We start from the raw sequence: 26372 nt of genomic DNA, 5'->3' as shown, positions 1-26372 counted from the left end.
GGGCAACATTTAGTTTGCCTGTTTGTGTCTTAAGCATTTGCTTGTTGAATTTACTTTAAGGTCTAACTGGGTAGTACTACATCCCCTCAGGCCCTGGTTCATACTGACTGGCTAGAGCTTTTCAAGTGAAACCTGGCGTGCCTGTTCCTCTTCTACCCCTGATGCCATCAGTTGTTTTTATCTATGGTGTGAACACAGTTGAGCAGATGTTGGAGGGAAATGGCTTCCTGAAATATCAGAAATGTCTGGTGTCAGCTTCTTCCTTAAAATAAAGTATAGGTGACAAGTCCCACATGGTAGGGAGCCAGCTCTCACAGATCACTTCCTTCTCTTCACAGAGTCTTTCATTCATGAACTCACAGGGAGCTGTTCTTAAAAGGCAAATGCACATAAAACATGGGACAGGACCCAGCTTGGTTTAATGTGTGTTTTGTGTGTGTGTGTGTGTGCGTGCATGCGTGTGTGTGTGTGTGTGTGTTCACATTTCAATGCAAAGGTTTTAGGTTTTGTTTTAGAATTGCTCAAAGTAAAGCCAGATTCCCTGCTATTAGCAAGAAGTTCAGAAACGTAGGGTGATGTTAAAGGGGGGCCTGGTTTAAGGGAAGAGCTCTAAGATTTTGAGTTAAACCTGGGTCTGAATTTATGCTGCTCCCTAGCTGACTGACCTTGGGAAGGCAAACTAACCCCTTGAAGCATCAGTTTTTTCATTTGTAAAATGATAATGGTAATAGTGCCTACCTTGTAGTGGAGGTGGAACAGTTCCGTGTGATAACAAAAGTGAACTGCTTAACTAGGCACATAACAGATGCTCACGGTAGCCATTATTGTGAATGTGGCCCCAGGATCGGTCTGATCTAGCCAAAGAGGCCTCAGAATTTCTGGACCCTGAGGCCACTGGCAGGTGAAGGAAGGTCACCTCAGCATCTTGTATTATTTTTCTCTTTTAGATGTTTGGCTGTCTTCACTTTCTCACTTAACTAGCAAATGATAGCAACTCTCTGAAACTCAGGATTTTTTTAAATCTGGAAAATGGTCATATGAAAAATAATTCCTTTGTTTCAAAAGTAGTTACAAGAATTATATATGAAGATTATTTAGAAAATGTACACACAGTACAAACAATATTGTGAAGTAAGTAGAGTAATATTGATAAAAAGGACCCCCAAAGTGGCACCTCTCAACACTCATCTTTCTTTTCCTGACTTTTTAAGTTTCAGGCCAATTCCTGGAACTAGTGGCAGCAGGTCCACTAAAAAACAACAACATAAACAAAAACAAAACAAAAACACAAGAACCACACAGTTGAAGGTACCTGGTTTCTTATCCCCACTCTGATACTTAATTTTCTATGCTGAAAAAGTCACTTAACAGCTGAGTTTTCATTTCCTCATCTTTAAAATGGGAATTAGTCATTGAGTGAGAAACTTTTAGGCATCCTCATGCACAGTACTAGACACTGTAATTGTAAATAATACCAGCTGATATAGATTGAGCATATTCTCAATATACCAAGCACTTGACAAAGAGCATCAACTCATTTAACCTCACTAAACCCTGTAAAGTAAAATATCCCTATTTTATAGTTCAGGAAATTGAGGCTTAAAGGATTTCCATTGATTTCTCTTATAGTGAAACCAAGATCTTCATCTCAAAGGAACCTAATGTCTAGGAGGGTAGGTGAAGATATAAATAAATCGTTGTAATGTTGCATATGTGTCTATGTCTCTACACACACACATACATCTAAAATATCTATTTCAGATTTGCGGTGGAAAATCACATGAGATATTATGTGAAAGACATTTTGAAGAAACCTAAAGTTATTAAAAGGGGACAGTTTTATTATGTTGTATGAAACCAGGAATGAGCAGCCATTTCAATAATCATTTACTGTGCTAATTCAAGACGAATTTATTATATTCCAAGGACTGTCTTGTTTTGCACTGTGTGGAATATTAATAGGGCTACCGTCTTTACAGTACCATACTTTCTTTCTTCTGAGACATAGTCACAATCCTAAAACCGATGCATTTTTTTAACCCCACCAGAGTCAATCATCCATTGATCCTATTACCTTTCTGCTGCCCCTTGTCCACCACCTGTGCTCAGTTCCTTCCACAGGAAACCTAGATCCTATGATCCATAATCATAATCACTTATTTCCATATGCCCTTGACTCCCTTGCCCCTCTTTTCCTTTATCATCCTCACCTAGCAGACCCCAGCCTTGATTAAATCCAACTCTTCCTCTAATCTACAGATGTATCCATGTGGCTGGACAAGTCTACAGAAAACCTCACAATATTGATAACTGATGTTCCTTTAAGTCCATGACCACCAAACTAAAGTGGGCCCTTAGAGCTGCCTTGCAGTCCTGCCACATTTCCCTAGTTCATGCCTTCTCCCTGCTCTCCTAACTGATCATGTCACACCTTATCTCTCTGCAAACCTCCAATACCTCCTTCCTGTTCTTATTCTCAGTTGATAACCTTGATTCTTGTTTCACTGAGAGGAAAAAATAAGTATGACAAAGAGAATGCCTGTATGCTTCCATTACCACATCAACTACCCTACCTGCATCTGTATCTATGTATTCTGCCTTTCCACCTGTCACTGTGGATGAACTTTCAATTCTCTTACCTAAGGGCATTCCATCAACTTGTGTATTAGATACCATCCTCTCTTGTACACTTAAAGTCACCCCCAACAATTTTTCCATCTGTCTCCTGTGTCAACACATATTCCCTCAAAATACTAACATATTTCAATATCTCCAATCTTAACAAAAAATTAAACATACTTCTTACCCCATATCCCTCTTTGGCTACAGTGCCATTTCTTCCATTCCAAATACCCCTTTAGATAATTGGCTATCCTGGATTTCTCCAGTTCCTCACTTCTCACTCTCTATTGAACCCCTTGCAATCTGGCTTTGAGCCACACTAAGCCACTGAAATTTATCTGGTACAGATCACCACATTGCTAAATCCATTGGTGTGTTTTCATATCCTGTCTTACTTAATCTGTCAACAATTTGGGTTTATCAGTTTTTTTCCTCCTTGCTTTCCAGGGCCCCTCTGGATGTTGGTTCTTTTTTTTTTTTTTTTTTTTTTTTGAGACGGAGTCTTGCTCTGTCACCCCGGCTGGAGTGCAGTGGCCGGATCTCAGCTCACTGCAAGCTCCGCCTCCCGGGTTTATGCCATTCTCCTGCCTCAGCCTCCTGAGTAGCTGGGACTACAGGCGCCAGCCAACTCGCCCGGCTAGCTTTTTTGTATTTTTCAGTAGAGACGGGGTTTCACCGTGTTAGCCAGGATGGTCTCAAACTCCTGACCTCGTGATCCACCCGTCTCGGCCTCCCAAAGTGCTGGGATTACAGGCTTGAGCCACCACGCCCGGCCTGGATGTTGGTTCTTTACTCATCTCACTGGCTACTGCCTCTCGGATTCCTTCTTAAGGACCTCCTCATGTTCTCTTAACAATGACATGCTTCAGTGCTTAATTCTAGGGTGTATTCTCTTCCCTTCATCTACCTTCATTCCCTTGGTAATCTCATCTGCTTTGGAGGCTTTTTGTTTCTTTAGACAGGGTCTCACTCTGTCACTCAGGCTGGTTGCAGTGGCACAATCAGCCTCAAACTCCTGGGCTCCAGTGACCCTCCTGCCTCAGCCTCCTGAGTAGCTGGGACTACAGGCACGTGCCACCACACCTGTCTAATTTTTTTGTAGAGATGGGGTATCAACATGTTGCCCAGGCTGGTCTCAAACTCCTCGGTTCAAACAATCCCCCTGCCTTGGCTTCCCAAAATGCTGGGATTACAGATTACAGACACGAGCCACCACACCTAGCACCTTGGCTTTATATAACAATGATAGCAGAGATGGTGATCTCCAGATAAACCCTGCTCTCTCCTACTCTCCATGTTGTTAGGTTTTCCAGTATGTCTGGTTCTTTTTAAAGGGAATATGAACACAAGAGATGTATCACTTCCTGTAATAGGGAATTAAGAGCAGGTACTAGGATCTGAGATAGTGGAGTTGCTAGACAAAAGCAGCTTGGAAATCCAAGTCACCTTTGGAGAAGGCCACTAAGAGGAGCTGCTTTTGTCTTATTGGATTATGACATAAGTGATAAATCAAACTCTGTGTGCTAAACCATTGAGATCTTAGGTTTGTTACCACAACATAGTCAAGTCTACACTGACTAAGGCATCTCCCTTGAATTCCAGACTTCCATAGCCAGCTATCTACTCAACTCCTCCATTTGAATATCTTATACATATCTCAAAACCAGAATTCCTGATGCTTCCAAAGCCAGCTTCTCCAATAGTTTTCTCCATCTGAATAAATGGCAATTTCATCCTTCTCATTGCCTAGTACAGAAACTTTGGAGTCATTCTTGACTTCTCCCTTTCAGTCACATCCCACATCCAATCCATCAGCAAATCCTAGCAGCTCTACCTCTAAAACATACCTAGAATCATTTTACTTCTGTCAGACTCTATAACTGCCCCTCTGTTATAAACATCCATCATCCTGCTGAATTACCACAACAGCCTCCTAGGTGGTCTTTCTGCTTCTGTGCTTGCCCCACTACAGTTCACATGGCAGCTTGAGAAATCCCCCTTAAAAAGTAAATCAGCGGCCGGGCGCGGTGGCTCAAGCCTGTAATCCCAGCACTTTGGGAGGCCGAGACGGGCGGATCACAAGGTCAGGAGATCGAGACCATCCTGGCTAACACGGTGAAACCCCGTCTCTACTAAAAAAAATACAAAAAAACTAGCCGGGCGAGGTGGCGGGCGCCTGTAGTCCCAGCTACTCGGGAGGCTGAGGCAGGAGAATGGCATAAACCCCGGAGGTGGAGCTTGCAGTGAGCTGAGATCCGGCCACTGCACTCCAGCCTGGGTGACAGAGTGAGACTCCGTCTCAAAAAAAAAAAAAAAAAAAAAAAAAAGTAAATCAACTGGTGTCACTCACATGTTCCAAGCCCTTCAGTGGATTTCCAGGGGCAAAGCTCTTACACTGGTCTATGAAATCTTCTATGATCTGGCTCTTGCTCCAACTCTGGCTTTATCAGGTATCCCATCCCCCCATTCACTGCACTCCAGGATTCTGGCCTCCTTGCTGTAGCCAAAACATCAAGCCTATTCTCTCATTTACTGCCTTTGCACTTGCTGTTCCCTTTGCCTAGAATACTCTTTCCTCAGATATTCACATAACTTATTCCTTCATCTTCTATAGCAGTGTTTCTCAAACATTATGTGCATCAGAATCACCTGAAGGACTTGTTAAAACAGATTTCTGAGCCCCACCCTAAAGTTTATGATTCAGTGGATCGTGGAGGAGACAAGAATTTGCAACTCTAACAATTTCCCAGGACTGATGATTCTGGGCCAAAGATTGTGCTTTGAAAAACACTGTTTTCTGCTCAGAATTCCCCTTGTAAGCAAGGCCTTCCCTGACTCCCTTATATAAAATAACAACCTAACCCCAACACTTCCTACTCTCTTACCCAATTTAGTTTCCTCCATAATACAGATCACCTGACAAATATGTATGTAATATTCATTTACTGTTTGTCTTCCCTCTAAATTTTAACCAGGAAAACAAGGACTTGGTTTCACTTATGGCTGTATGATACTGCCACTATCACCTATGCCTAACACAGTACCTAGCACAGAGTAGGCACTTAATAAATATTTGTTGAATGAATGGTGAGAATAAAATTATACACAGACAGTCTTCTGTGACCTAAGCTTCTGGAGAAAATTGCTCACAAACATAATTGGCCTTTGCAATCTAATCACTTCAGCTAAGCCTCTGTTACTTCCTATCTTGTTTCCTGAGTTACCTTTTGCATCATTGTCATCCTTGCCAACCCCCATGCAAGAAAGCACTGGTGATGCCTAGAAAAGCCTATTGGTTGGTGGTAGAGGCACTGTGATGTAACTCTTTATTTCAGGAGACCCAGGAGAAAGGAAGAATTCCAGGTGATGCTGATCTCTAACACTTGTAACTCAATTGTTCTGAGAGCAGTTATTTCACAGCCCTTCACTGAATATCTGCTTGTGACAGGGCTGCAGAGAAGCATAAGACATGGTTCCGATCCCAGTCTGATGGCAGAATCAAATAAATTGAGTAAACTACTGCAAAACTCCATCAGCAAAGAGAAGAGAGTAAGAACTGCTCCTGAAATTGCTGAGAAGGAGGCAGAGTATAAGGGTGTCTTCACCAAAAAGATGGTTGAGCTGTGTTTAAAAGAATGAATAGAAATTTTGTTTGTGGTAAAGGGAGTAGGAAAGCATTTTAGACATAGGAACCAGCATCAGCAAAAGGATAGATGTGTGGAGTAGAGATTATATTTAAAATATTTAGCAATATTTAGGGTTATGGTTTAGCAAACCCTAACCTTTAACTCTAATTGCTAAATATTTTTAGCATTTAAAAATAATTTTGGAGGCTGATGTGGCAAGATCACTTGAGGCCAGGAGTTCGAGACCAGCCTGGCCAACATGGCAAAACCCCGTCTCTACTAAAAATACAAAAATTAGCTAGGTGTGGTGGTGGGTGCCTGTAATCCCAGCTACTCGGGAGGCTGAGGCAGAGAATGGCTTGAACCTGGGAGGCGGAGGCTGCAGTGAGCCCAGATCGCACCACTACACTCCAGCCTGAGTGACAGAGCGAGACTCCATCTCAAAAAAAAAAAAAAGTTAAGTGAGTGCAGTGATTATCTGAAATGAGAAATAACTCGTGGTGGTGATCTGGGGGGGGAAGTACAATCTTCCCTTTATTTACTAGGCATTTTTATTCAGTAACAATAAAACCATGAAAAATTCATTTCAATGTATAAAATGTGGTTATGTTCTTGATTCTGATAATTACATATACAGATATCAACAAATCCAAATGGACATCCTGACCAAGCAAAGTGAACATCAGCCATAGACGAACTGGCATGACCATACCAGTGCACAGCACTTGATAAGGAGCTCCAGAGAGAGACCAGAATGTTGCAAAAAAATGCTGAGTAGTCTAGTATAGCTAATATTAATATAATAATAATAGCTGACACTAAGTGAATACTATGAGCCAGGTACTGTTTTGCATGCTTAATCTTATTGAGTCCTCCAATCAAACTCTATACAGTAGATACTGTTGCCATTCTCATTTTATAAGTAGGAAAATTGAGTTTCAGAGAGATAAAGTCACTTGCCTAAGTTCATCCATCTCGGAAATATTAGAGCTGGGATTTAAACCTGTACAGACTGACTCCAGAACTTATATTCCTAATTAAGGGATACTGCCTCAGATATTGGCTAGAACATAGGTTCGCCCCTTAACACTGTGGTTTTATACAAAGGAGTAAAATAAATTGACTTTTCCCTTATAAACGTTACAGTCTGGATGAGGAAACAAGACTCTCAGTTATGCAATCTTAGGAACATTGCAAAGACTCTCCCATAACAACATGTGACACTTAGCCAGTGAATGGGACTTAGTGAGTATTGTTGTGTTTCACTGAAGCTGAAGTGGTCATGGAAAATATGGAACTTGAATTTGGCCTTGAGAGGTATGGAACAGTAGGAAGAATACTGCATTATGTTCAGAAGTGTTAGAATCCACTTGTTAACAGTGTGACCCAAGTCAAAATAATCTTCTTCAGTGTTATCATCTGTAAAATGGGTGATTTGGATTAGACCAATACTTCTTAACAAAAGTACACCCCAGGAGGTATTTTGCAATTTGTGAGGCCATTCGTGATTGTCGAAATGATTAGGGAGTCGGGAACACTTACTTGGTGGCTGCCAGGAATGATAGGTGTTCTGAATACTATGCATCCTGAAGGATAGAGAAGACCTCTGGATACTCATGGAGATGAAAACTCTGTTTATAATTATTGAAGTCTAGAACATAAACACATTTTATATATTGAAATGAATTTTTTCATGGTTTTCTCGAATAAAACTGCCCAATAAATAAAGGGAAGATTGTACTTCCCGCCCTCCACCCACGGTCATCACCATGAGTTGTTTGTCATTTGAGAGAATCACTGCACTTACTAATAGCAACTGCATTCATGATACTTGAATCATCAATACTGCATCCCAGTGTCATTCTGTGTCAGCAGGCTGTTACACTCATCATAATTCTCTATAGAGCTGTTGGCCTCTGACTACCACTTCATGACATCTTCTAATATAGCCATGTATGAGCTTTTATATATTGAAATACCTATCTTTTTATTACAAATGACTTTTCTTCTGTTTTTTTTTTTTTTTTTCTTTGCAATACAGTTAGGGCATGCTATGTGCTTTTAAAATTTTTCCTTACATTTTTATTATAACTTATTCCTATGAATTTCTTTTTAGGATGGCAAGGGAGAGTAATAATTATAATAAAAATAATAAGGTACTGCTTGAATAGAGTTAAGAACCACTGTATTAGATGATCTCCCAAAATCTTTCCAGTTTTAATTTTCTTGGGTATAAGAAAGGTTTGATCTTGAGAGAAAAGGGAGAGCATTCCAAGGTGGAAATGACACCAGCCACATGGCCTGGTCAAGCAGGGGGTGGAGTGTCCCCAGACATGCCAGGATAAAGCAGAGGCTTCTCAGGTCTAGTCTGGTCATGTTCCCTGGAAGCCTGCCTTCACTCTTCCCACCTCACTGTAATTGAAGACTCCTGGGGAACTGGGGAAACTGCCAGGGCTGGCATTACAGGAAATTGCCTTATGGCCAACAGGGCTTCTCTGGTTACTTTCCTCAGTGACAAAGGACAGTGATGACTTCCTGTCTGTTAGCTGAGTGTCTTTGCCTCCTTGTTCTGGCGAGTTCCTAAGAAACCTTAGCTTCTGATTCTTACGGGTTTGTTCAGCTTCTGCTATCGTTTTTTTTGCCCCCCTCTTTTCCAGTTCCCTTGCTTCCAGCCTCTTTGCTCCATGTTTGAGGGGTCTGGAAACTTTTCATCTACTATAGACCAATTTTATGGAACACTCAAACAGACATTGTTTGGAAGTAAGCCATAGCTCCGAATAGATGCCATTTCAACTTTGGCAACACCTGTCAAGTTCTCGTCCTTGAAGGGGATGATTTTTATCACTTAATATCATGTATTTTGTATTCTTATTAATTATATGTGCTTGTTGAAGACTGCTTAGAAAACACAGGAATGTATGGAGAAGGAAATACAAATTATCCTTAATACCAAGAAATATAGTAGTCAACATTAGACAAGGGTGTCAGCACAGGTGGAGATAAAATTCAATGCTGCTCTCTCAGTTCTCTCTTGTTTCCCAGCCCCTAGCTTCCTCCTGATCTTGATCTCACCCTTATGAAAACTTGCCTGTCCTATATTCCATAAAATGGAAGGTAAACTGGAAAGTGTGCAATAGCACTTACCATGTCAAGGGCTTATAAGAGAGAGAAACTATAACGTATAAGGAAGGTGTTTGGAATCTAAAATAGTAATATTTTGTCATAGCTTTGCCATCACTACCTTATTACCAAGGTGTTGTGCTGATAAAGTGTTGTGGGAATGTCTAAAGAGATAAGAGACCATCTGAGAAATTCACAGTGCTCTCTAGGAATTAGGAAAAGGCACACAGTACACAGAGGCAAGAATGATCAAGTGCGAGGTCAGCTCATAAATATGCCTTTCTCTTTGGAAAAAAAATCCAACATTAAATAAAAAAGTTGGATGGTTCTAAATCCATGCATCCCAGAGATAAAGTTCTTGTTACAGATAATAGTTAGAATTTATGTTTTGCTTTTTTTCCAAGGTGGATATGGTCAGAATTGCAGTTTTTCTTATTGTTGAGTCTTTGTATTGAGGTTCTGGTAGACAAAGGACTTAGAAAACACTAAGGCTTAAGGGTTAAGGTCAAGACTTTGGAGTTAGTCAGACCTGAGTTCAAATCCTAACTCCATTCATGTGGTCACCAAAAATTCCTTGAGTGTCATCCATGGTTTTAGACATTGGAGATACAGTGTTGGACAAGACAATGAAGTCCCTACTTACATGAAGCTTACATTCTAGTAGGAGTAGACAGAATGTCTAATGATGAAAAGGTAATGAAATTATATGATTGGAAGTAACTGGAGACTCAGGAATGGCCTCTCTGAGAATGGACAATTGAACTGAGACCTGAGTGATGAAAAGAGGCCAGGATTTTTAAAAAAAAAATCTCGGAGAAGAACATTGCAAACAAAAGGAACAGCGAGGGCAGAGCCCCTGAGACAGGAACAGGCTTGATGTTTTTAATGAACAGAATGAACGCCCTCCTGTGTGACTGAAGCAGAGTGAGCCAGAGAGAAAGGAGATGAGGTTGGTGAGGATCAGCACATGTCAGGTCACGTGCGGGCCTTGCAGAAATTCAGCTAGCAATCATCACCATCAATCAGAGGAGAGGGAAAAGTGAAATTAGAGAGCTGGGGGGGTACTATAAAATACCGACTGAGGAATCTGGATCTGACTAACTGGGCATGGGAGTGCCACTGTAAGGTTTGAATGGTGTGCTGAAATGGAGTTTGAGAAGAACAATTCTGAGAGCAGAGTACAAGGTAGCCATTTTCATTTGTCACTACACATCTAGCACTTGAATTTCATTCAAGTTATCTGCTATAGCTACATTTTATCAATGAGTGCAAATCTGTAAGTCACTGGACACCTGTTTTCACAGGAATATGTCTAGAGTCTATTTCCAGCCCCCAAGTAATTCTGTTGTATATTGTGCCTGGAATTTCTACCAGTGAGCAGGTGTCTAAAGTAAAGTTCCAAAACCGGCTATTTATTTGATGAGGTATAGACCTGACCTGAAAGGATGCTAGCTTAAGATTAGTTTTTATTTCATTTGATTACTGACAACATCAGATAAGATCATTAAGCCGCGAAAGATTTACTTGGTAAAGAAGCTAAGAGTTAGGTTTGCTGGGACAACATTGCTTCTTGGTTCACATGGTTTATTAACTTTTTCCTTTTTTTAATAGGGAGAGAAGTCTTATGGAAAGCCGTGTGGGGGCCAAGACTGCAGTGGGAGCTGTCAGTGTTTTCCTGAGAAAGGAGCGAGAGTAAGTTGCTTATTTCATTGTTGAAAGACAAATAGTTGCATGGGAGCTGTTATCTGTTTTCTTTAGAAATAAACTGCATAGAATTTACTCTTATGACCTCATGGAACAAGCAAAGTGATGAGGACCAGCTGGAAGGAGCTTTGCTAACTGATGATAGTCAGAGTTAGATTGGTCAAAGTCTCTGAGGTACCAAGAAGAGGTTTCCTTCATTCACTTAATGCCAAGGTTTCCTCAGAGTTTCATCTGGAGTTTTTCCAAAAGCCAATTAGGTTGTAGAGAGCCAGATTGTGATGATGTTTGTAGATAAGTGTAAATTTTCATAGCTCACTTGATTCTTCCCTCCCAGTCTGGGGAACAGGTGTTCCAATTGTTATCTACAGACTGTGGATGTGACTTGTCCAAAATCACCCTGCTTGTTAGTGATAGACTCAAGAGAACAGGGTAGCCATAAAGTCCAGAAATATAGGTGACAATACATGAAGAATGGTTTATAGGTATTACATTACAACATAGGATACGTTTTAAAATGTTGTGACATAGTCCATGTATTGTCCCTCATTAGCAATGCACAGTTCAAATTGTTGAGCAAATTGCAATGAACTCAGTGCATTGACACAGCACTTCTATCAATTCCTGAATATGCATAGCCCCTAGATATTTGTATCTATGATTTTCACTGAAAAAATGCATTTTTAGTATAACACAGGAAAAGTGTTGAAAGGGGTTCAATCTGAAAAAAAAATTAGACACATACACAAGTTGAGCATCCCTAATTCAAAAATCTGAAATCTGAGATGTTTCAAAATCCACCATTTCCTGAGCACTGATGTGACACTCAGAGGAAATGCTCATTGGAGCATTTTGGATTTTGGATTTTTGGATTAGGGATGCTCCATCTGTGTGTGTGTGTGTGGGGGGGGGTGGGTGGGTGTGTTTCCAGGATTAATGGCCATCCTACAGAGTTCAGAACTTCCCATTTCTAGCATTGTGAATGCACTCTCATCACACTCAAACAAGCCTAAGGGCTTATACTGTCAAAAGAAGGTAGTAGTATAAATAGGTCAACCAAACTTTCAAATCCGTAGCCAAACAGGGAACACAGTGACCGTTCTACCTTCTCTTTCATTATCTTACATTTGGGGTAAAGTGAAATGTCAAACTATGCCAGAATTTGAAGGAAGAGAATAAAAATCCATCTTCTCATCAAAGGGGACCAGACCTATTCTACATTAAAGACATGGACTTAGAGAATCGTAAAATATGAGAAAGGGAAGGTTTCTTAGTAAGCTTCACATATTATTCGTTGATTGTACAGAGGAAACAGACTCAGAAGGAAAATTACTTCCTGGTATCACATAGCAAAATAATGACAGATTCCAGGCCTTGATCTGGGTCCTTTGATTTCTCATCTATTTACGTCACCAACTTGCCTACTGCTGCCTCTCACTGTAGCCACCAAGATCTATACCCTTACCTCTGAGACATTCTAGAAAAAAAAAATTCACAATAAATATATGAATGTATTCTTGAACAACATGCAAGCAGTATAGACAAAGCAAAAATCTCCCTTGATGCTCTCTCAGTGCCACTACTGTCATTCTTATCTTTTTCCATACATAATCAGAGAGATATGTACACATATGTCTAAAAATAGTCTCATTATCTGATTTTCTTGTCCAAAATAGAAGTCTAAGTATATGTTCTGGGCCCTTTTTGTAAATTTAACGTGTCCTTAAGATATTTCTCTCTACCCCATAGTTTAATTCAGCCATTCCCCTTTTGACAGCTACTTAGGTTGTTTCTAAACTTTTGCTATTTGTAAAATGGCAGAGCTACAGTGAAAATCTTTGAGCAGGCCTCCTTGTGTTCAAGCATAGATACTAGCTCAAGCATAGATACATCTCTAGCATAGACACTAAGGATCGTAATTACCTGGTAGAAGGGTAATAGACATTTTTAACCTTCAAAGCCACTGCCAAATTAGGCTACAAAGTATTCTGCAATTTATATTCCCATCAGCATTGTACAAAATGCCCATGTTTCTACACCCTTGCCAACACTTGATATTTTTGCTAACATGATGAGTGAAAATCCTTCTAATTCCCTGAGTTTAAGTGTCTTTTCACATATTACCTGGAAATTTATATTTCTTCTGTGAATTTCCTGGACATATTCTCTAGCCACTTTCCTAACTGATGATTCTTATTGACTTACTTTACCTCTGCAAAGATGCAGCAAATAAAAATGACCCAAATCGGTGCAAGTGAGATTTAAGGTTTGACACAAAGGGACATTTCCCGATGGATTGTGGCAGGATGAGAAGCAGACACAACAACCAGGAAACTGAGAAGCTCTGGGCTGTTTGTTGGGTTGGGGAGCCTTTAAAAGTATAAAATCTTATGTATCTGATCGGACGTCAGTCCTACACCAGGCAAACATGCCTACAGTGACCTCATTGTTAAACCCCTGGCTAAGATTTTGATCTCTGGAAATGGAGGGCAGTAGATTTATTTCATGAGGAGCCCTCATTTAGGTTTCAAACATCTGGAGCCTTAGTCTGGCTTCTCTTTTGAAAACATCTGAGTGGCTGAGGGGGTGGGGGATGGAGGAAATTAGAATATCACTGCACAGATTTTTCCCTCAATATTTAAAAGACACAGACTCCACACTGTCAAATATGTTCCTAAAAATGTATTTGCAAAGTCTAAAGTTTCAAAGAATGCTTGTCAAAGTTACTGAACCAGACTAAGCCATATTTCACGAGTCGAGAGCAGGAATGTCCTATTTCCCAAATAGATAAGACCTATGCTCATGCAGAAAACCATGAACGTGGATGCTTGAAGCACAACCAGGTCCTGTTTAGTCATCCTCCCTTTCCTCCTATGTTCCCAGGGCCAAGCAGAATTGTTTAAACTGGCCCCAGCACTATTGACCCTGCAGGACAGCCCCTCAGTACCCCTTGTGTGCAGATTTCAGAAAGATTTGGGACTGTTTTCCTTAGCTGAGCAGAGGGCCCCATTTATATTTCAAGCTGTTTCTCTTGAGCTGGGAGCGGAACGGAACATTGGGTCACCCCCGAGATATGCTGCAGCCCTTGGCAGGCCTGCCCCCTGCCTTGGGGAAACATCAAGCACATAGCTTGCTGGGCAGTGTGTACTTTTTCTTTGCCAAAGTCCTCTTGAACTGACTAGGACCTTTACACAACACCTAGTACTCCTGCAAAACTGCAATCTAGCCCTTTTTGGCTGAAGCTATCTCAAACCGATTTCTCAAAGGTATGCCCTGCCTGGTAAAAGTCCCTACCTAATGTTGGTGCACTGCTTTGCAGTTTCCAAAACATCTTTCAGGGGCTGTAATCCTGTATGTATGCAACAAATAAAGAAACTGGTAAGTGACTTGCCCAAGGTCACCAGCCTGCTAGTGGCTAAACCTTATTTAGCCAACTTTAAGAGAATGGCAATCTTTAAAAATGAACTGCCTCATGGTGTTAAATAAAGACGTTTTCACCCAGATGTTCAGATTTGAACTTAATATATGACTTTCACTTTTCTTTCTTAGGAGTAGGTGTTATTATCTGGAAGAACTATTCTTTCGGGTTGTTCTCTTCCCTGGTATTTTTTCCCCTGCCACTTGATTAAACAAAACATTTTAGGTTGACATTTCCAACACTTCTCTTTTTTCCCTACTAGATGTGAAAGCTATCTCTGCATTATACTCCATCAGTGTGTATTTGTCTGAAGTTGGGGGTGGGAGGAGGGGGCAGTTTGTTTTCTTCTGAGCCTAGTATTCCTTAATACTCTTTTAGAGTTTTCCCTGTTTGAACATTGTTCTGGTGTTCATCTAAAACATGGTGACCTCCTAACTATCCATGCCATCTAAAGAAGCATTATCATAGATAATCCAAAACCATGGGGAATGTTTGGATTGCCCTCTAGGTAAAGGCTGTTTGTCCCCCATTTTATGCCTAGCTTGAGAGTTTATGAAGCTAGCCTGAGTTTCATGTGAAACTGAGCCCAGGTTTCTTAATTCCTTATCTCCTGCCTGCATCCTGCTGTTCCATTGCCATAAAATGTGTTTCCCATGAATTCCAGAACCCAGATGCATTAACAACTAGTCCTTCAATTTATTCTCCTGCAAACATCTGGCATTCCCTGTGTCAGCTGACTGGTGCCATGGCTACCAAGAAACCTTTCCATTTTCTCCTGAATTAGGAAATTGCAATGTACATCTTTCCTCCTCCTTGTGTATCCCCTCATGCCCCTCTCCTGACTAGCCCTGACTAGCCACTACAACACACACCAATGTCTTTGTCCTCTACTGCTCCAATATGAAAGCTCATATTGTATATCACCTCCTTGGGTGGTTAGGCCTTGCTCCAACTGCCTGCACTTAAGTTTTGTGCCTTATTTCATGACAAATATTTGCCCCTCTCACTCCTCAGACATCTGTGGGCTGGCCCTATTGCTGACACTAATCACTACTAAGTTACTTGTTGCCAAATCCAATGAATATTTTTCATTCCTTATCTTCCATGATGGCCCTGCTATATAAGACACCTCCTTCTCTCCTGAAACTTTCTGTTCCCTTGAATGTTATGCTATCCTTTCCTAGTTCTTTTCCTACTGTGATTGGGATCTCCCAGCATTCTGTCCTCATCCCACATTTCTTCTCAGTGTAGGCCTCTCCCAGGGTGGTTTTATATACTCCAGGGATTTCAGCCACCATCCATACAATGATAAATATTAAATCTCTAGCTCTAGTTCAGATCTTTCTCCTAGTTTCAGATAGGCATTGTCAATTTCTTGCTGGTTATCTCTGCTTGGATTTCGCTGACTCCATAAACATGTCTATACAGAACTCCATTACCAACCCCCACCAGATGTACTCCTTCCTAAATTCTATCCATGTCTTCCCCATCACAACAAATGGCATCAACAAGCACTGAGCTGCTGAAGCCAGAAAACTGGGAGTCATTCTTGTCTTCTCTTTCCTTTCCCTGCTACCTCCAATCCATCATTAAGTCCTGTCCATTTGTCTTCTGAAATTGAGCTTGAATACATCCACTTCTCTCCATACCCATTTCCCCAATCCAGGCTCATATCATTTTTTTTGCCAGAATTACCTCAGTAACCTCAAGACTGATCTCTCAGCCTCTAATCTCACTCTCTCTCAATTTGCCACTGTCCTGCCATAATCTTTCCAAAACACAGATATGTATCATGAAACTCTTGCTTAAAGTCCTTCAATGGCTCCCCCATGGACTTCACAATAAAGTCCCATCTCTAGAAAACCTATAAAGTCCTTCATTACCTGGCCCTGGACTACCTCTCCAATATTATCTCTCATTAGGAACCCTCCTCACTTCAGAAAACAAAACAAGACAAATATTTTCAAAAAAATATGAGTTCACTGAACTGTTCATAGTTCTCAGAGCTACTGTGTTGTTTAATGTGTTGCAGGTTTTATACTTGCCACCCCTTCTACGTGTACTAGTCTTCCACTAGCTCTATCCTTTCTCTGTTGACTTGCTTCTATTTATCCATCCTTTACAACTGAGCACAGATTTCATCTCTTTGGGAAGCTTTCCACAATCTGCCAGGCTGGTGTTATCTACTCTTATCATCATTTCTCTTCACTTGTCAGCTCTCCACTGTCTTAAGAACAACTAAAGCAGAGAGACTGAGTGTTCTTAGACTCTGCAGAGTCCGTAGGCACTACACACTGTCTCATGAAAGACTGACCAACTGACCAAGCAATTTTGCATAGGTGTGGTTCTAGCCCTGCTCTCCACATCCAGGATTAGCTGTTAGGATGCTGTGAAGTTGATGGGAAGTCTCCTGTTGAAGGAGTAATCCCTGCTGCTGAAAGAAGGCAAAGAGCCAGGGCAGTCATTGTCACATCTTCTTTAGCTCCTGTTAGCTGCAAGGACCACACATCTGATTTCAATAGTTTGCTCTGGGATTCTGCTTTCCTTAACTCCTCTGAGTTTTTGACCCTGGCCTCTTCTTTGGCTTGATTGCTTCTTACTCTGTACCTAACAATGCAAGGGACTTGGCAAAATGCTTATCTTTTACTTCCAGCAATTCATTCTTTCTCCAAGATGAGAACATTAATGAATAATTGTGAGTCAAAGGTAATCCCTAACTTTCTTTGTGACATTGTTTCCACCGTCCTCTCCACCAAACCTTTCATTAAAAGCCTCTTAACCTTGTGCAAAGTTGATGGTCTTGTTCCTCTTCCTTGTGGGAGGGGTGAAGTAACTTCTGAGCAGAGAAGTAGCCACTAGGTGGCAGAAACGGGGGAGTAGAAAATCGGGGGTCTTTGTATATTTAAATATGGTTCTTTAGGTTCAGGATAATTAATGATAGTTAAAACGTGTGTCTCTGCACTGAATCAAGATGCAATCATAGCCCTGCAGATGTTCGTGGTTATCTTAATCATTTATTTGATTGTATTGTGACATTATAGGATTTATGGAATATATTATATGTACTAGTGAGGGAGGCTTCTGCTAGAGAAGAGCCAAGGAGCTGGAGAAGGAGATAGATAAATACACAGCTGTGGAGACAAGAAACACTGCTTTAACTATTCAGAGACCTAAGTGTCATGTGTGAGCGTTGCCAGCTGGATGACTTTGGTTTGGTGCTTTCCCCTCTCAAGGTCTCAGTTTTCCCATAGGTAGGATGAGATTTGGGATGTGTGATCTCAAAGGAACTGCAAGCTCTGACAATCTAAGTCAGACACTACATTACTGTACCCTGATGGTTCCTTGCCCCTAGAGTGCATTATCATGCTTTCTGGTATTGAAGTGAGATATGGAAGGTGATTTTTGACAATGTCCTATCTTCCGAATAGTGTTTTGGCAGCTGTCTCAGATATAACTCATTTGCTGTGGCTTCTTTAGTGCTGCTGCTTCTAGACACTCCTGACAGCTGAAATTGTGCTTCTGCAGGAATGTGCAGGACTCCCCTTCCTTGGTCATCTGGATGGTGTGATTTGAAGAGTCACAGGAATTTCTCTTCACCAAAACCCAACAAAATCTTCCCTGCCTTGCCTAGGAGTCATTCTGCTTACCGTTCTAGCTTTAGAAACTCGCTCTTTAAATGAAGCATTGCCCTGTCCTTGCATTGCTTGAATAAATCTCATGTGCCTCTCTGATAAGAGGAGGCATGCTCACTCTGCGTATCTGTGTGCACAAATCACAAATTTTGGGGGACCACTCAGTTTTCCTTTTGCTGGCCCTGCTAAGTCATATGACAGAGACATCAGATGTTAAGACATGGGTGAGCATCTTGCAGGTCAACAAGTGACATATTATCTCCTCCTAGTCTACCCTCTCCTTCAGTTGCCAGATGTTGTGCCCCTTTTTTCTTCTTGTTCTTCCTTTCCTCCCTCGTCTTTTCTCCCTCAAGACTTCCTTCCCTCTTGCTCCATTTCTAGCTTTCCATCCCTCATTCCCGTTTTCTCCACCATGGCCTCCTCCTCACCTAGTTTCTCCCCTCTGTCTTCAGTTGCCTGGGATTGCTTCCTATGTCACTTATCTTTGACTCCAGTTTCTATTTTTTGTCATTTATCAGCACACATGAAAACTGCAGCAGCAGGATAACAGGGAGGAGTTGCTGCAATGTACTGTATAGAGGCATCCCACTTATCCAAAGTTTCTTAATCTCAGAGCCTGAATAAGTGGTCTGCAAATTGGGGGGGGGGGGGGGCATGCTGGTCAATCTGTTGGGTATAGAAGAAAATATGAAAATTTCTGTTTACAATTAATTTGAGAGACACTAGAAAGAAATTAAGATTTAGGATTAAATAATTTATGTAAAGTGTTTAAAGCTGTGTGGTTCGCTAAATGCTATGATAGCAGGGAGGAGTTGCTGCAATGTAATTTATAGAGGCATCCCACTTATCCAAAGATTCTTAATCTCAGAACCTGAATAAGTGGTCTGCAAATTGCGGGGGTGGAGGGGGGAGAGCATGCAGGTCAATCTGTTGGGTATAGAAGAAAATATGAAAATTTCTATTTACATTTAATATGAGAGACGCTAGAAAGAAATTAAGATTTTGGATTAAATAATTTATGTAAAGTGTTTAAAGCTGTGTGGTTCACTAAATGCTATGTATTAGACTATTATTATTACTATTATATGTAATATATGTATTTTCACTGACGTCCTCATCAGATGGGTCGGCTTTCCTTGGCTTTCCTGTTGCTCATGCTCTGTAAGGTATCCTGAGGGAAGAGTGGGGGCTCTACAAGATGGAGGGGTGTCCTTGGGGCCCTTACTTTTTTTCCTGAATGTATGCCAGAGATATTGATGTTTCCTTGGACCTAGTTAAGTAGATTTATGGATTATATTTAACTACATTTAACCTTCACAAAATGGACAAGCAGCTTAAGAAGATTCCTGCAAATAGACCATGTATTGGAGACAATACTAGTAATGTAAGCACATGAAAATGGTAGGGCTCACACTTCTACTCCTAGAATGAGTTTTTTATCAGCCTCGTCATGAGGTAAAAACCATGAAAATCTAATTATACCTGACAAGAAGTCAGCAAAAACATTGCAAGAATAAAGAAGAACACTATATGAGATATGGACTTGTATCAATTCTCAGTGATGAAAGATCGTGCCCTAAGTATATATTGTGCCTTGAGGTATTAGCTAATAATATAATAAAGCCATCACAATTTTTTTTTTTTTTTTTTTTTTTTTTTTTTTTTTGAGACGGAGTCTCGCTCTGTCACCCAGGCTGGAGTGCTGTGGCCGGATCTCAGCTCACTGCAAGCTCCGCCTCCCGGGTTCACGCCATTCTCCTGCCTCAGCCTCCCGAGTAGCTGGGACTACAAGGCACCCGCCACCTCGCCCGGCTAGTTTTTGTATTTTTAGTAGAGACGGGGTTTCACCGTGTTAGCCAGGATGGTGTAGTAGTTTTTAGTAGAGACGGGGTTTCACCGTGTTAGCCAGGATGGTCTCGATCTCCTGACCTTGTGATCCGCCCGTCTCGGCCTCCCAAAGTGCTGGGATTACAGGCTTGAGCCACCGCGCCCGGCCAAGCCATCACAATTAACAAGACATTTAATATGCTGTTTATTTCATCTTTGTCTCATCCTTTTACACTTTTTATTCATTGTGTTTCATTTTATATATATTATCGTTAATATATAGGGGAGAGAGTAGGACATGTGTATGATTTATATAATTGTTAATAATGTATAAATATACATGTATTGAGGAAGCATGCTCAAAGCTTTTCTAATTGAAAAAGGGTGTGCAGTCAAGAGGATTTGGAGACCACTGGCCTAAACCATACTTAAAATATATGGGAGCCCACAGACAGAGGCAAAAGAACTCTGGATAAGAGAAAAATAACTGTCACAAAGTCTCTTGCTCTTTTCTTATAACATAGTCATGCAACCAACTTTAGAGCTTCACCTTGACAACTTCACATAGAATAAAGCAATGGGGATCTCAGGAACTGGGAGAAGTGAAACACCAAAGGAACTTATTAAATAAAAAAATTGCAAGCCTGGAGGGTTGGATCCGGCCCTCAAGAGGTACATCGTAGGTTACAAAAGGCTTTCCTGGCATGCCTATGAATGCTCTTTCCCTCACTTTAATTATGGAGCTTGGAAGAAAGTTTCAGAGAGGTTAAGAGACTGTCCCAAGATCTCTTGTAAATGACATAACTGAGATTTAAATCAAGTGTTCCATTCCCCTGCATAGTGTTCTTTCCACTTCTACTTTGAGAAGACTCGCATTAATGGAAGTCTTCCAAGAATGTTTAAGAAAATTAATTGCACAGCATCTCTCTAAGCTATAGTAGAAGTTGATGGGAAAATGTGCATTGCTTTGCAGAAATTTGCTTCACTGTCATCTTTTCAAAAGAGCTTTTATTTTAACAAATGAGGCACATAGCCAATTATTTAATGACCTTCAGAGGTCAAATGGCCTCTGAAACCTTTGTGGCCATAATCAGCTGAGCTCCCTGTATTACTCATTGCAGTCAGATTGTTGTGATTGGAGGAATACTTGGAGTGGAGAAAATCTGCTAGGAAGACATCGACCAGCTATCAACAAATCAATTGCCCTTCCTCCTCTACCCTAGTGAGTAGTAATTCCTGACTGCATATATAGCATCCATTTATATCCCTGTCTGGGTTTTAAAATGTTTTTCTAATATCCTTCTCTTTTAAAGCTTTAAGAAATGAATTCCAAAATTAAGGAAAGCCTGTTTTTCATACGTGCTTACAAGTTTTGTGAGGAGTCATGTCAGTTTTCACAGCTCTAATGTGGGTCTGTCCCTTTATGTAGGCCACTGACTGTATGAAAGTTCACTGCAATGGAGTTAAAAACGTGTGGAGATAAAATTACCAAGTATATGTCAGGGAAGTAATTTGGTGTCTACTTTGAGAAGACTCGCATTAATGGAAGTCTTCCAAGAATGTTTAAGAAAATTAATTGCACAGCATCTCTCTAAGCTATAGTAGAAGTTGATGGGAAAATGTGCATTGCTTTGCAGAAATTTGCTTCACTGTCATCTTTTCAAAAGAGCTTTTATTTTAACAAATGAGGCACATAGCCAATTATTTAATGACCATCTTTACTTTTAGAGGTGGAAGTCCTAGACTATGTTCTGTATTTTCTTTTATCTCATTGTGTTGTGTGAGGTTCAAGCCCCCTAGAAAAATATTTAAGAAAGTACTCTGGGGGCTAAATATTGGCGCAGGCACTGTGGGGAATGCAAACATTTCATAAGTACCAGACTTCTACTTAGGGAGGCTACACATACACACACACACACACATGCCAATGTTTGACTACCCATCACTCCATCTGATTAAAAGTCTGAATGGTAGATCACTAAACCTCAAATGGATAGATTGGTATGGTCTGGAGTAATTAAGCAATCCCTTTTTAAAAATATTATGATAAAAAATATTCTTTAGGAATATTAATTTGATGAGGGTTATCCAGGGTGGATTGGAGTGAGAGTAAGAGACATGATAGGCAAACACGAAGCTCCCTATTTTTAGATGTTAAGTGGCATGTCCAAGATCCCCTAGCATAACAGAATGGAAATTTTGTTTTTTCTGCTGCTTAGATGCTGTCTTTCAGTGGTTTTCTCTATTCCTGAATACACACACACACACACACACACACACACACACACACACAGAGAGAGAGAGAGAGAGAGAGAGAGAGAGAGAGAGAGAGAGAGTCACCCAAACTAGTGATTTGATGATGTGACCTTGTCTTCACTTTAAATGAATGTATGACATTTTAATTTGTAAAAAATTAGCTGGAAAATAGTTCTAGCTCCTTTCCCTCACATTTCTCTAACTCTTTGGAAACCAGTATCTCCATTGGTTAGTCCCTACTGATTCCACTTAAGGAGAATTCATCATAAAATCAAGTGGAATTGGCATCACTGAGATGATCCTGTCTTGATTCCAGAGGTAGGACTATTAGATGCTTTTCTCTGTGGGATGTTAAAAGCTCCTGTAATTTCTGTGATGCCCAGGGAGAAAGACCAACTCAAAGGGTCCTGAAAGAGCATCTGTTTCCTACTTGACAAATTTTATTTTGGGGGTTATAAGTATAAGGCAGGGTTTGGGGAATCATGAAAGGAGGAAGTCATTGTTTCATATAAAACAGATTTTAAAGCTTGGTCAGCAGAAAAGTCTGCAGAGTACCTTAGAATTGTGCCATTATCCTGAATTACTGACTGCAACCATGGCAGGCTCCTACTGTAGACTTAGCTAAACCCTAGGCTTTGCTGTGACAGCATTTACACTTTTTATCCTCAGCCTTATAAGCTCAGTTTTACTTTTTAATTTTTGAAGACCGAAAGAAAAAAATGCTCATTTCTTTGGCCCCAAGGGAAATTAATGTATATGTTTGATTATCAAAGAAACTGTGGTCTCTGTCCTTGTACATGTCTTTGCTAGTTCAAGTAATTGTAGTGACTTTGCATTCCATTACTTCAGTTGGGTTCTCTCTCAGAGCTGACACGAGTCAGTGGTTGCTACCCCCTTCACAAGTTGTTGGGGGAATGCCAATACAGCTATGAGCAAGGGAGGGAGCTGTGGAGGAACATGCTGTGGGGCCCAGAGCGGAATGAGGGGTAACCAGGGTTCAGGAGCCAGGTTTCCCCAGAGAGAGACAAAAAGAAAGCAAACAAAAGGAAGAGACAGGTCTAAACAGGCTCCCCAGACAGGGCCCCTTTGCTTTAGGAATAGAGCCTTAAACTTCACAAAGCTCAGGGAGGAAAGGAAGCCAGGGGTTAAACATAGCCTTTGAAATTCAGTTGAAGAATTATTAACTGAAAATACACATAGGGAAAAGCCACACATATATACAGCAACATTTGCTGTCCTTAAAACCCATTCAGACACTCTGTGAATTCAGAAATGGGCTTAAACCTGCATATCTACATAGATACTAATATTGACCCCTGAAGGAACCACAAAGGTACCACAAAGACACAGATAAGAAACATAAGAAGAGGCTCAGCAGCAGGAGGACACAGAGTCCCAAGATGCCTAAGGTGGGTTGCTTTTGGAGGCATATGACAGACAGTTTAATGATCTGATGCGATCCATTATCAGAACTGGGGTCCCATGGCTCCAGTGATTGGTACCAGAGTAAGAAATTAAAACTTCTCTCTGAATTTTACTTTTTAAATCAAGTCCAAACTGAGCCAGAGCTCTGAGAGCAAAATAGAAGCCCGACTCTCCCTCTTCCCCCTCCTTCATAAAAGGAGCAAGGAGACTTGAAGGCCTCCAAGGTCCCTTGGAGGGACCACAGCCTGCAATGTGGCAAGTACCCCTGCCCTCTCCCTGCATTTACAGCCCAATGACCAAACGCCCCCAGACCCCAGACCTCAGACAGTTTGACTAGCCCCCGCAGGGCTTCCTTGAGAGTTTCCCAGATTCCTGAGGGGAACCTGATCCCGCCCTGGGATCACCCGGGCTCTTCACATCACCCCCCAGAGATCCTCGCTCCTCGGGGAGCCCCGAGAACAGCGCCCGTTCCCACACACAGCCATCCCTGCAGCGCCACCACCCACCCGTGGCTGGGAGGTGACCTCCCAGGGTCAGTGGAGAGGCCGCCCAGGGAGAGGGCCCGGAGGCCAGGAGGGAAATGGAGCAGAAGCGACAGAAATTCCCCCTGCCAGCCCAGGCTGCCAGGGTAGCCCTGGACACTGCCCTGTCTGACCCGCCGCCCCACCACGCCAGACCATGGCCAGAGCCAGAGCAGCCCTCGGCCCTGAGCGACGGGAGAAGGCAGTTCTGAAGAAGCAAACACGGCACAAAGACAAACGCAGCCTGGGAGCTTTGCACCAGCTTCCACACTGGAAGGCCTCAAACGTCCCTTGTTCCAAACACCCGCCTCATCCCCCCAACAAAAGTATTTGCCCAATGATAAAAGGGAGAGCACTAGACTCACAGAACAGATGGCAGAGCCAGAAGGACGATCATCTAGTCTGACCCTTTCATCTTACATATGGGGAAACAGGCCCACAGTAAAGCAGAGACTTAAGCTCTGAAGAGTGTTTTTAAAGTCTTTCCTCGGTTATGAAGGCAAGGGGTGGGCGTGTGTGTGTGTGCACACACGTGAGAGAGAGAAAAAGAGGTGTGGGCACGAGATGGGGTAGAAAGAAGAAGAGAGAAGAGGAGGAGAGGGGAGGGGAGGGGAGAGAAGCAGAGGCGAGGGACTACATGCAAGCCTGAGCCGGGGAACTTGTGAGCAGGAACACTAATTGCAGTGCAAACAAAAACATCTTTGAGTCTAAGTTGCCCCTCACTCTAGAGACTAGATTTTCTTCCCACTTCCCAGGGGCCCACAGGGACCCAGAACAAGATAGAGAAATTTGCCATTTGGGGAGTACAAGTAAGGGCAGTGGTTGAGAGCATGGATTTTGGAGTCAGATAGACTAATCTTTGAAGCCCTGGTTCTATGGTTCTATCATTTACTAGATATGTAAATGATCCACATTTACCCATTGGTTCTCAACCATATTGCCCCCCAGGGAATATTTGGCTATGTCTGGGAACATTTTTGGTTGCCACAACTGGTAGGGTGATACTGGCATCTAGTGGGTAGAGGACAGGGGTGCTACTAAACATCTTATGATGCACAGGACAGCCCCTCACAACATAGAATTATCCAGCCCAACATGTCAATAGTGCCAAGGTTAAGAAACTCTGTGTTAGGTGAATGGCTCAGCTATTTTCTGAACTTCAATTTATTTATCTGTGACTTGGGAATAATACTGCCTATCTTTCAGGGTTGTTATGATAATTAAATAGGCTAATACCTATAAAGCAATTAACATAGTGCCTGGCACAAAGTAAGCACTCCATTAATTATTCGATTTTAGTATTATCAAACCCTCTCTTAACTCCACCATCTCCTATAGTTACCATCCTATTTCCCTGTTCCCCTTATAGCGTAATTTCTTGAAATATTTGTTTATACTCAAAATCTCCACTTTCCCAATTCTCTCTTGAACCCATTCTAATCAGGCTTTCTTGCTACCACTCCTTTCTTATAAAGGTCACAAGTGACAAACACATTGTTAATTACAATAGTAATCTCTCAGTCCTCATCTTACTTGACCTACCATCAGCATTTAAAATGCCTTTTCACTCTCTCTTTTTTGAAAAACTTCCTTTGCTTGACTTTCAGGATACCATTCCTTTGATTATTTTCCTACCTTAGAGGACAAAGCTTCACATTTCCTTTGTTCTAAGACGAGAGGGCTTGGTCTGATTTGTTTTGTTGAATGAATGAATAAACAAATAATATTTACTATGAAGATTAAAAGAGATAATTGTTTAAAGTGCTTAGCACACATTAAGCACTCAATAGTCGTCACCACCATCCCTACGACCCTTAGCATTGATGTTATTGCTATTACTATTATTCTCCCCTACTGACTATGAGCCCCTTGAAAATCAGATTAATGGTACTTTGTCTTGGTTCTCCTTTGTATAGAGCTTTATTCAATAGAACAGTATATAGCCAATATCCAGAAAACGGTTTCCAGTGGGCAGGATTAACTGATGAGGGTGTGAGAGGAGAAATATGTTATAAAGAGTTTTACTGGGGCTGGGGGTGGGTGGCTAGAGGAACAGGCATGCAGAAGGAGGTCATACCCTACCCATTTTCACTCTCTGATTCAGAAATGATAGGACCACAAAAGGGAAGGAGTAGCAATTCTCACCCATTAATCATCCCAATACCTCCTTGCCCAGGTATGGAGGAGAAATGGGCCTGTGACCAAATATTAGCATGAACAGAGC

General features: G+C 41.4%; 1 protein-coding gene across 5 annotated transcripts in view; it reads left to right on the top strand.

The window, feature by feature from the left end:
• Positions 1-26372, top strand: part of COL4A6 (collagen type IV alpha 6 chain) — a 298746-nt gene that overhangs the window by 128438 nt on the left and 143936 nt on the right. For all 5 annotated transcript variants that reach the window (XM_010358971.2, XM_010358974.2, XM_010358973.2 and 2 more), the window contains exon 3: positions 10980-11060. In XM_010358971.2, the coding sequence (XP_010357273.2) occupies positions 10980-11060 (81 nt within the window). The remainder of the gene's footprint in view (positions 1-10979; positions 11061-26372) is intronic.

Source organism: Rhinopithecus roxellana, chromosome 7 (genome assembly GCF_007565055.1).
Source record: "Rhinopithecus roxellana isolate Shanxi Qingling chromosome 7, ASM756505v1, whole genome shotgun sequence".
In the NCBI taxonomy this organism is placed as follows: Eukaryota; Metazoa; Chordata; class Mammalia; order Primates; family Cercopithecidae; genus Rhinopithecus; species Rhinopithecus roxellana.
Note: the sequence above shows the minus strand (reverse complement) of the source record. Positions and strands in the feature narration are given on the sequence as shown.